At 46.3% G+C, this 11,317-nt stretch overlaps 2 protein-coding genes across 4 annotated transcripts in view; both read right to left on the minus strand.

The window, feature by feature from the left end:
- Positions 1–151, minus strand: part of Cdk16 (cyclin dependent kinase 16) — a 27,120-nt gene extending 26,969 nt beyond the window's left edge. Inside the window, exon 1 of the mRNA XM_013350654.2 lies at positions 83–151. The gene's annotated coding sequence lies outside the window, so the exon portion shown is untranslated. The remainder of the gene's footprint in view (positions 1–82) is intronic.
- A 4,236-nt stretch (positions 152–4,387) lies between these two features.
- The window catches only part of Uba1 (ubiquitin like modifier activating enzyme 1), a 26,086-nt gene continuing 19,156 nt past the window's right edge, over positions 4,388–11,317 (minus strand). For all 3 annotated transcript variants that reach the window (XM_013350661.2, XM_013350662.2, XM_005358914.3), the window contains 12 exons: positions 10,891–11,056; positions 10,568–10,764; positions 8,758–8,822; positions 8,351–8,546; positions 7,663–7,737; positions 7,354–7,543; positions 6,391–6,479; positions 6,064–6,156; positions 5,748–5,939; positions 5,103–5,204; positions 4,891–4,991; positions 4,388–4,712 (listed from right to left, as the gene is read on the minus strand). In XM_013350661.2, the coding sequence (XP_013206115.1) occupies positions 4,577–4,712; positions 4,891–4,991; positions 5,103–5,204; positions 5,748–5,939; positions 6,064–6,156; positions 6,391–6,479; positions 7,354–7,543; positions 7,663–7,737; positions 8,351–8,546; positions 8,758–8,822; positions 10,568–10,764; positions 10,891–11,056 (1,602 nt within the window). In that variant the 3' untranslated portion in view covers positions 4,388–4,576. The remainder of the gene's footprint in view (positions 4,713–4,890; positions 4,992–5,102; positions 5,205–5,747; positions 5,940–6,063; positions 6,157–6,390; positions 6,480–7,353; positions 7,544–7,662; positions 7,738–8,350; positions 8,547–8,757; positions 8,823–10,567; positions 10,765–10,890; positions 11,057–11,317) is intronic.

Here is an 11,317-nt window from a genome sequence, read left to right on the forward strand (position 1 = left end):
GGGGGGAGGGGAGGGGGGACGCAGCCGCGCATGCGCACGCACGCACGCGCGCACGCACGCGAGGAAGAAGGAGGAGACTCACCTCGGACTGTCTGCAGCGGAACGGGGCGCGGCCATGGCAGGCCCACCGGGACACGGGGCGGGGGGGCAGGGGTCTGGATCTGGATCGGGCCGGAATGTCAATAGCAGCTCAGGCAGGAGCCGGGCCGTACCGGTTCGCTCCGGGGACTCCCCCTACGCTCGCACTCGGTACGCCCTCGTGGCCGGCCCGCGGGGATCCGGCAGGGAGGGGAAGAGAACCGGGGCAGCCGGGACGTCCGAGGCCGGCCTCCGTGGAGTCGCGGGAGACAGGGGGATTGAAAGGCTCGGGGTGACTTCCGAGGCGAGGGGTCCCTGGAGGAGCGCGGGCCTTTCCCTACCTGAGATAGGACAACCGAGGCCCCGCCCCGCGGCCCGCCCTCCCTCCCTCCGCGGCCAGCTCGTTTCCCACTGTCAGACGTCTGCAGTCCCGCCCCCTTGAAAAAATGGGTCGCCCAGCCAATCACACTGGTTCCCTGGGGTGGGGCCGACCAAGAATGAGGGGCGTGGCCAAGTGGAAGAGGCGTGCTCGCGCTTTCCCCTCAGCCTGCCTCTCGTCCTTTGCACGCTTTTCATTGGTTTTCGGGCTCGCCTTTTTGTTCTGAGCGCTTCTGAGAATTTTTCTGAATATTCCGTAATATAATAGGCCCAAAGAGCACTCACTCAGTTGGGTCTCTTCCTAATCATTGACCATGTTCTCCTGTAGCTTTTTGGTGTGGCTGAACGTGGGCGAACGTTTAAAAGGTGCAGGGTCCGATACAGAGCTGTTAAGAACTTTGTCTTGGGAGGAGCTTCTTGCTTCCTCACACTAACATTCGCTTACATGCTCCCCTGATTGGGTTTTCTTGAAACTAGGATCTTTTACATGGCCAACTACCAAGCACATATTTAACCTCTCATTCCTCTCCCTAGAAAATGATTCCCCATATCTATCCCAAATATTGCTGCAAGCCTTCTGAGACTTACTTACACTAGACGAAGGAACTTCCTTGCCTCTTCTGGGCTTCCCTTGGTCGGGCATTCCTGCCTTCCCTTCTCCCTTCCTTCCCTGTTAGGATTTTCAAGCAAGGTTCATTGGCAAGGATTTAGTCAGCCATTAAAGACCTAGGATAGACATCAGGTCTGTCACTTAACTGACTTAATCTCTTGCCCTTCCTCTCACAACAGGAACAATTGTTCTTGAATATAGCAGACACAGTTGGTTTTCTTTGCACTCTGGAACTACATTTCCAGCCCATTTGCCTGATTTATTGATCAGCTTTTATTTTTATTTTTTTGGTTTTTCGAGACAGGGTTTCTCCGTAGTTTTTGGTTCCTGTCCTGGAACTAGCTCTTGTAGACCAGACTGGTCTCGAACTCACAGAGATCCGCCTGCCTCTGCCTCCCGAGTGCTGGGATCAAAGGCGTGTGCCACCACCGCCCGGCGGCTTGATCAACTTTTAAACAATTAAAAAATAAATAATGGGACTGAGGCTGGAGAAATGGCTCAGTAGTTACAAGCACGTGCTGCTCATTCAGAAGACCTGAATTTGGTTCCCAGTACCCGCATTAAGTGGTTCAGAACTGCCTGTATCTTCAGCTCCAGGGGATGTCATTCTTGTAAAATATCTAATTACATGGAGTAAACACAAATGGACACAAATGTTTCATTTTACATTTTTCACTTGCTTTTCTCATCGAGTGTGGTTCCCTATAGTTAGCACTTTGACCAATAGTATAAACAATATGAAACTAGCAGATGGTGGTGGCAGTTGGGAGACAGGCCAGCCTGATCTACAGTTAGTTCTAAGACAGTCAACACTACACAAAGAAACCCTGCCTCAAAAAAAAAAACAAAAAACAAAAAACAAAAAACAAAATAAAAAACAACAAAATAAACCCCAAACTAAAAAAAAAAAAGAAACTAAAAAAGGACCTTAGTCCATCAGAATGTTACATAGTGAGGATGCCCTTTTAGCCTCCTCCCACGTCCACATGGCATAACTCTTAAAACACACAACACATACCTGGGACACATTGAAAAAATTTTATAGGCCAGGCATAGTGGTACACCCATTTAATCTCAGCACTCTCAAGAGGCAGAGGCAGGTGGATCTTTAATTTTAAGGCTAGCCTGGTCTACATATCTGGTTTCAGGGCTACATAAGAGACTGAAAGGCTGAAAGGAGAGATCTCCACATATACACTATGGCATGTGACCCCTCCCCCCATTAAATGAATGGAATCCAATTTAAAAAATTTGTGTATGGACACACTTGTATCACATAAGCCGGCTAGCCCGAACCCTTCTCTTCCAACTATCTCCCCAGTGCTGCAATTACAGGTTTGTACCACCACACCCAGCTCTATACAGAACTGGGGATTGAACTCAGTTTGGTGCCTGCTAGGTAAGCAATAGCTACAGCCCTAGCCCATGTTTAAAAAATGATTGTGTATGAGTGTTTTGTTTGCAGGCACACATGTTCCATGTCTGTGCTTGGTGTCCAGATCAAAAGAGGACATTGGATCTCTCGGGACCATGGTTATATAGTTTTGAGCAGGCATGTTGGTGCTGGAAGCCCAAACCAGGGTCCTCTGGAAGAACAGCCAGTGCTACTAACTGCTGAGCATCTTCTCCAGCCCTTCAGCTTTAGTTAGTTGTGCTTATTATGTAAGTTTTATAAGCCTTAGGAGAGATGTTTTATTTGCTAATGTCTCAAATACCTATAATAGTGGCACAGTCACTATTAAACAAATAGTCGAGTAATTGGCTGGCAAATAGTTCCAGCACAAGAAGCACTAGCTCTTGTTCTATCTCTTAAGTCTGCTAAGTACAGGGGGCCCAACACTGGTTTGCTGAGCAGTCCTGTTTCCTACAAGTCTGGTTTTGTATTGATATATACACAGCAGTAAAATGGTATGCACGGTAGTGATCTAAGATACAGCCAGGATTAGTGGGTAACTAGCTGTTCTAATTTTTTGGTCTCATGTAGCCCAGGCCACTTCCAGAGTACTGGGATTACAGGCACGGACCATGGTTTCAGAAATTGGTATCAATGGACAATGATATATATAAGAGAATCAATCCATCCAGGAGTAGTGTCGGTAAAGATACTAAAATGTCCAGAGAATCAGTTATAATGAAAGAGGTAGAAAACAAAGTATGTAGGATGCCCATGAAGGAACTGAGATGGTAGAAAATCAGTGCAAAGAATAGTATATTTACTGCTTGCCTGTAATGGTGTAACAGCAGTAAAGTGCTGACAGTAGGAAAACTCTAAACAGATGGTACCACCATGAGACACCAGAGGTACAGTACCTCTGTCATACAAAGTGGTATGATGAGGGACTAAAAAGGATAAGTTCAATACATCAGGCCAAGAAAAAAAAAAGTATGGACAGAGGTAGGCAAGAGTAAACACTGCCTAGAGCCAGGAGCTGATTTAGGTTATGATGGGAATTAGGCCAAGTCTGGGAACAACAACAAACCCATCCACCATGGATGGAGATGGCCAGCTAGGTTGGCGTTTTTTCTTTCTTTGGCTTTTCGAGACAGGGTTTCTCTGTAGCTTTGGTTCCTGTCCTGGAACTAGCTCTTGTAGACCAGGCTGGTCTCGAACTCAGAGATCCACCTGCCTCTGCCTCCCGAGTGCTAGCATTAAAGACATGTGCCACCACTGCCCAGCAAGGTTGGCGTTTTCAACTGTTTGGAACCCTGAGCTAAGACAAGGAAGTAGCACAGCAGCTCTGGGCTTGGTGGAGCCATTGATGAGCCTTTTGCTATTACCTGCATTAATCAATTACTCTTTGGCCGGCCCCACAGCCAGATATGAGCAGAATGAAGCAGAAAAGAGACACAGTGTTCTCCAGATGTCCTTAGCCAAGTATGCCCATAAAAACTACGGTGTGCCTTATGACATCGGTGTTCCCTAGATTGGCTGTTTACGGCTCCTCAGCATGGACTCAAAATACCTGGCTGCTTCAAACTGGGGAAGGGATTTGCCCAAAGGATGAAATGCCAAAAATATGCTATCTTAGCCCTTTGTAGTCTTATTTGTTAAGTGTGTTCACTGTGAATGGAGGCAGTTAGGACATGGAGAACACAGGGTTTGAACCCAGCTCAAATCACTCAAATCACACAGACCCAGGTACTTGTTTATATAGCTTCACTGCTATCTCCACGCCTGTTACATACAATAGACAAGAGAGATCAACTCCCATTATTCTCTGCCCAGGAAGCTTGTAGCTTGAGTAGCTCTTTGAGCTGCTATCTGAACCAGACATTTCCAGGATGTTCCTTTCTTCCCTGGAAACAGTCAGGATGGCTATATATGGGTTATTATCTTTTTATTGGGATTTAGGTTTCAAACAAGGTACAAAGCAGTGGTGAGAGGGTCTCGGGATGCTGGGTGATAAGGGAATACCAGGCTTGGCTTGATGGACCACTGCCAGAGGCCAAATGGAACTAGTACTGGAAGGGATCTGGGGAAGAACTGGGGCTTAGGGAAATGCACAGACATCAGCGAATGGCGTATCGTACATAGGGAACCTCGACGTCCTCGCCACTTTCGTCGTTGCAGCACAACTCAAGCACCAGTGCCCGCACGTGGCGGCCCAGCTTTCTCTTTGACACACGGCTCACAATTTCTGTCATCCTAGGGAAAGGGGTGAGGGTAAGGGCAGAGGGCCAGGAGGACAAAGCAAGAGAAGAAGGGAGGTAGATGGGGACAGCAAAGGTGATGGGTAAGAATAGAATACCTCCAAGCTGAGGCTCCCCACCCAATGAAAGGAACACAGGGCTTTTCCCTGCCTGCGTGGCAATAGCCTACTTACGGCTGATCCAATCGTTCCTTGAGCTTAGCAGCTGGCATGAAGAAAGAATAGAGCATGGACACACCCTGGGACAGCATGGTGATTTCTAATTTGTGCTCTGTCTGGAGGGCAGAAGGGGGAAAAATAGCACTGATGGTGGGAAGGCCAAAAAAAAAATCATCTATACATCCCATCCTCTAGGTGGGATGAGAGGGACAAAGGGCCTTCCTTACCTTAAAGTAATCGAGGAACTGTTTGAGGGTCATCTCCTCACCATTAGGCTGCAGCCCTTGTACTTCAAAGCGATCCCACAATGTCCATTCTTGATTATAGTACTGCAATGCAAGAAAAGAACAGGATATGGGCCATTTCAGAAGTCCCAACCCTCTGCTTTCCCTGTCCCCATTCATGCAAACCCAGTAAGTCAGATCAGAACCTTTTGTTCAAAGTCTCCCATGTCACTCTGAGTAACACGATTTAAACCTTTACAATTGAATGACAATTTCTTCTTATTCTCATCTTCTACCCCTTATCTTTTCAATCACTCTAATCTACTGACTGTTATTCCTTCAACATGCCAAACATACTTTATACTTTAGTACTCTTGTAAAAAACATACAGGTATATTTCTTTCTTTTTTTTTTTTTTTTGGTTTTTCGAGACAGGGTTTCTCTGTGGCTTTGGAGCCTGTCCTGGAACTAGCTCTGTAGACCAGGCTGATCTCAAACTCACAGAGATCCGCCTGCCTCTGCCTCCCGAGTGCTGGGATTAAAGGCATGCACCACCATCGCCTGGCATGCAGGTATATTTCAATAGGAACTCTGACCTAGTGACTGGGTAACCCACTACAAGTCTCATCTTCTGATGTGAGCATGTACCTGGTGACGAGGTGCAGCAAGAGGTTCCGAAAACCCAAAGAAGGGTAGAGCCAAGTTCAGGAAACCATTTTTGTAGGAATCAAGCTGTTGGTGCCCCTGAACCACCTTGTACAGCTCCAGACACACAAGGCCAACTACAGCAGCTGTAGTGGTGGCAATGGCTGGGATAATCTTCCCTGCAATCAGCTTGCTCTGAGAAACAGATCAAGGAAGATGTTAGTTCTAAGTTGTAAGAGGTTGAAAGTCTAAAGAAGGACACAGATATAAGGAACTCAAGCCTGGAAATGGTAGAATATCAGGCTTAGAATCCCCTTACCTTGTGCCGGTCTGCAGGGGAAATATCATAGTTTTCAGCCCGAAGATTGGATGCAGCCACAATGAAATCCATGTGGAAGTTGCTGTCATCATCCTGAGTAAGAGGAGATCAGATGAAAAGTTTTCCTGGCCTCTTGGGATGTAGGTATCCTCCAATGCAAATTACCTGCTGGTCTCCCCCAGATCAGAAGGAAATCTACGTGGCTGCCCATGAATCTGATCACCATGAAGGGCTGGACTGGCTCTATATTCTTAGATCCCCATTCTTTATAACCCTGTCTATGCTTAGCTCACCCCAACTGTCCTATCCAATGCCCCTTCCAAGCACCTTCTCAAAGTCAATGGGGTACATCTTAAATCCTGGTAACTTGTCTGGGCTGGGCAATGTAGCTTTGAGCTCCTCAAGACGGCTGTCATCTGCACAAAGAGAAAAAACACAGCCCTTTAGATGCAGGGAGTGAGGGTGAAAGCCTAGGTAGGGCAAAAGAAATTCAGTTAGAAACACAATTTGGAGAGAGAAAAAGAGTAGAAGAGGCTATCAAGATCTGGAGAGATACTAGGGGCAGAAACAAAAATCACAGGAGCAAGTGGAGGTGAGGAGGAGTGATCAGATAGAAGCGGTTGTCAGTCTTGAGGACATACTGTATATAGAGACACAGAAGACATGATGGGAACATAGCATGAATATATGAGAAGTATCTGAGGGGAAGGTGGAGAATATATGAAGAGAGGTGAGATAGGAGGAAATATATGAAAAGAAAGTCAGAAGGAACCTTGAGGAGGTGGAAGAAAAGACTAAAGGAAATATATAACAGTAGGTACTTCAAAAGGAAGACAGAGAAGAGGGAAGGTCAACACGGGGTGGGGGTAGTATCCAGAACTATAAACACAGATATCTAAAAGGGAAGGCAGGGAGACTGAATAAGTTATAAATTATGATGGGTGAAGACGTATAGAGAAACAGGGTGGGAAGGATGCATGAACGGGGAGACATGGAAGGAGTCAAAGTGGGCAAGAATAAGGGGGAAAGCCCTGCTGGAGATCATACCCCCTAGATGAACAACAGGTCATCAAGGAGAGGCAAAGAAAGAATGAAACCAAGGCAAATGCACACCAAGCAAGAACACAGTTTGTTTTCCTGGTTGCTGGAATGGGAAAGAAGAGGAAGGGAGGGAGAGATTGTTCCCCCAACAGACTGTCTTCCTTTCAAAGTGAGGTCACAGAGGACTAATGGGGAAGCTAGGAACAGGTAGGGACAGTGATTTCTGACCAAATTGCCAAACACCCTCACCAACAGAGGCATTGGCGCTCTGTAACTCCTGGTCAGAAACATGGATCTTGACACCAGACTTGGGGGTGAATTCTGGAACTTGTACTGACTGCAGGAGTGAAGCCACAGCAGCTCGATCTTGAGAGCCAGTCAACCCATAGGTCTGGGCAAAAAGGTTGGCAGCAGCCATCACATAATCCAGATGCAGTGTCTAGGGGACAGCAGGCCACAGTAGGGTTAATACATCTCCCTTGAAGAGGAAGCCACCACCTCCCCTGCCACCCGCCCATCCTTTACCCAATCCCAGGAAAACCCAACAAGAAGACTTACATTGTTAACATCAAAAGTAAGTGGATGTGGACAACGTTTGGGTCCAGACCAAAATGGGGCCCCTGAGCTGGTAAGCTAAAACAAAGAAAGTTTCCAGAAGTAAGATCTTGAAATGAAGGCCTCTCTGGCAATCCTGACTTGTCATCTTGGCTCTGGATGCACCCCACCTCACTACTCTTGGCTGGGTCCTTGAAGAGGGCTGGAGTCAATCATCTGAGATTCAACCACCATCAAAATTCTTAGATACTTTCTTCACAAATCCCTTTAGCAGACTGGACTGAATCACCAGACATGTACTTAATATTTATAAATGCCAGTGAATCAGATCACAACTATTCCTCCTTCAAGCTAAAGAAAGGAACAGAGAGAAGTATTTCTCCAAGTTCAGAGAGAGCTGGGATTTGAATAAATGACTCCTGAATCTCTGCTTCATGGTTCACTATAGCCCTGATAAAAATCAGGTCAGACTCAGCCTATACACCACAGTGAAGGGGAACAGCAAGAGAACCAATTAATTTGCTCCAAGAAATGAAGGAAGAAATAAGAAGATCATTCTTCTGATATCTCTTGCCTTGGATACCAGCCACATCTGAATTACTAACTGGGAGAAGTCACTTGAAGACACTGCAGCAAGCACGTGGTTGTAAGGAAACGCATGCTGCCATATGGACACATGAATGAACATTACCTGGTCAGGAGGAAAGTTGTGCAGCAGTTGTCGGATGTTGTTACAGTACTGGGTGTGCCAGTGGTGGCAGGCCCAGGTCACGCAATCACCCCAAGTCTGTGGTCGCTGCAGCACCAGGCTGCGCTGCACAGCCTCCAGCACCTCCAATGGCTGGGTACCTGCCAGCCGCAAGGTCCGTTCCACAAACTTGGGGTCTCTATTAGGGAGTGAAAAGAGCCGAGGGGCAATTTACACAGTGGGCCCTGAGGTAGGGCAATCTTACTTTCTCCGAAAGCTTGTCTTGATCCCCCACAGCATGAGAAGTGAAGAGTCCTTTGAAAAGTGTGTCTAGTGCTGAGGGTGACAGCTGAAAAAGCATAGAATATCTTTGCTGGCAGGCAGGAGAGTGGGGTGTGTAAGTTACTCACGTGAGGTACTGATTAACATTTTCTGCTGGCTGCTTGAAAAGGCCTTCAAATTCATCCCGGGCCCACTGCAGATGGAACAAATGGATTTTATAGAATGATGGACAAAATGTTTTCATGGGTGAGAGTCATCATAGGTAAGTAACCCAAGTAGGAAATACACAGCAACTTGTGAAAGAGAAGCTCCTAAATTTCCCCACTCCTTCATTTTTGGCCTTTTAATTTAAGTCATTGAACTTGATCTGAGAAATAACTATCCTAATGTATGTGTTAAAAAAGCATCAAGAATTGTACACGTGTACTATACCTTGATGAAAAATGCATATTGGCTAAGTGCATTTTACAACTTAAAAACAAGATTTGCAGCCGGGCGGTGGTGGCACACGCTTTTAATCCCAGCACTTGGGAGGCAGAGGCAGGAGGATCTCTGTGAGTTCGAGACCAGCCTGGTCTACAGAGCTAGTTCCAGGACAGGCTCCAAAACCACAGAGAAACCCTGTCTGGAAAAGACATATGTGCATCATATAGAGACTATCATTGTGACATAGCAGTATTAAACTCATTTTGCACAGTTGATGGAGAAACCTGAATATCATGTGCTAGAGACAAATAACTAGAAGAGAGTGAAGGAAACAACTATTTTGTTTAGCAAGAAAATAATGCTTTGGAGCCAGACATGGTAGCATATGTTTATTAATTCCAGTACTTGGGAAGTGGAGGCAGAAGGGTCAGTTTAAGGTCATCTTCAGCTACACAGTTAAATTTGAAGTCAACCTGGAATACATGAGACACTGTCTCAAAAGAAACAAAGAGGAAAAGCTGCCATGTAGGTAACTAGGAAGTGAACATGGGTCCTCTGTAAGAGTAGCAAGTGCTTGGGAGGCAGAGACAGGTGGATTTCTGTGAGTTCAAGGTCAGGCTCAAAGGTTACAGAGAAACCCTGTCTTAAAAAAAAACCAACCAAAACCGGGCGGTGGTGGCGCACGCCTTTAATCCCATCACTCGGTAGGCAGAGGCAGGTGGATCTCTGTGAGTTCGAGACCAGCCTGGCCTACAGAGCTAGTTCCAGGACAGGCTCCAAAACCACAGAGATACCCTGTCTCGAAAAACCAAAAAAAACAAAAAACAAAAAACAAATAAAAAGTAGCAAGCACTCTTAACCATGAAGCCATCTCTCCAATCCCAATTTAAAATTAATGTGTATGGGTTTATGTTCGGGCACCACATGTACACAGTACTCATCATGGAGGGTATCAGATCCCTTGAAACTTGAGTTAACACCATTGTGAACAGCCATGTGCCTGCTGGGAACTGATTTCAGGTCCTTTGGAAGAGCAGTCACTGCTTTTAACTGTTGAACTATCTCTAAGTTGTTAGAGTGTAACATCTAATGAACAGAAATCAAAAATCCACCACCTCTGCCACCTCTGTACTGAGATTAAAGGCATATGCTACGATGCCCATATCAATCTAAGAAAATATGGCAAATATTGTTAACCCTAGGTAAGGAATGACATTCCAGTATTCATCATTCTTTTGTTTTTGTTTTCTGAGATAAGATAGTCCAAGCTGGCATTGACCTCACAGTCCTCATGCCTTAGCCTCTCAACTACAGGTGAGCTACCATGCCTACCAACAGCAGTGGTTTTTAGCTGTCTACGTACTGGAAAAAGTCCAAAGTAGAAATTACAAGAATAAGTCATTTCCGAAGTGCCAACTGCCATGCCAGGTAGATGGCTGGTAGAAGAAAACATGTAATACTCAAACGTCAAGGGCCTGGTGGACATTCCTCCCTTCCCCTGAGCCCACTTACCTGTAGAGTGTGCTCAATGGCATTGGGAAAGTTTTTCAGAGTGCAGATGGGGATGGATTTCTCTGGCGGGTCCTGGCTAGAGCTGTAGGATTCTGTCAGGAAGGGGATCACCACCTGTACGTTGCCCTTCGTGCCCAGTGTGCCAGATTCCAGTAGGGGTTTCCGATAGTACACACAGCGGCGATCCATGTACATGCCTGTGTAATAGGTTAGGGACAATGATGTGATAGCCAGGAAACAAGGAAAGGCACACTGGGAAAGAACAAGAGGGCCCAGACTCTCCCTCTTTTGCCCTTGCCTTCTTTACCAGCCTTCAAACTTACGGGCATCTACATTGTCCAGGGCATTGGCCACACCATCCAATTTTTGGAAAAAATCATCATCGTAGATGCGCTCTGTGTCAGTACCCACACGATTCTGGTGGCTTGTCACCTGGATGTAAGGGTTCATCTGGCGTACAGCTGAAGCAGCCGTGTCAGACTTTAACTTCTGTGAAGTTAAGAGATACAGTTGAGGGTGCAATGTGGGACTCAGTTATTGGTGGATTCACTTAGGGTCATAAAGAGCTGTCCCCCTGAACGGTCATCTAACATTAGAAGAACCAGCCCAAGTTCAGGAGGCTCCTTGGTTTAGCAGGATATTGAACAATAATGCCACATGGGCCAGAGCTGAGTCACATGTGGCAGTGAGATGGAAAAGGAACCATCCATTGTAGACAATGGACTAGCCACCTCTTTTTTTTTTTTTTTT

The sequence above is a fragment of the Microtus ochrogaster genome, chromosome X (assembly GCF_000317375.1).
Source record: "Microtus ochrogaster isolate Prairie Vole_2 chromosome X, MicOch1.0, whole genome shotgun sequence".
Lineage (NCBI taxonomy): Eukaryota > Metazoa > Chordata > Mammalia > Rodentia > Cricetidae > Microtus > Microtus ochrogaster.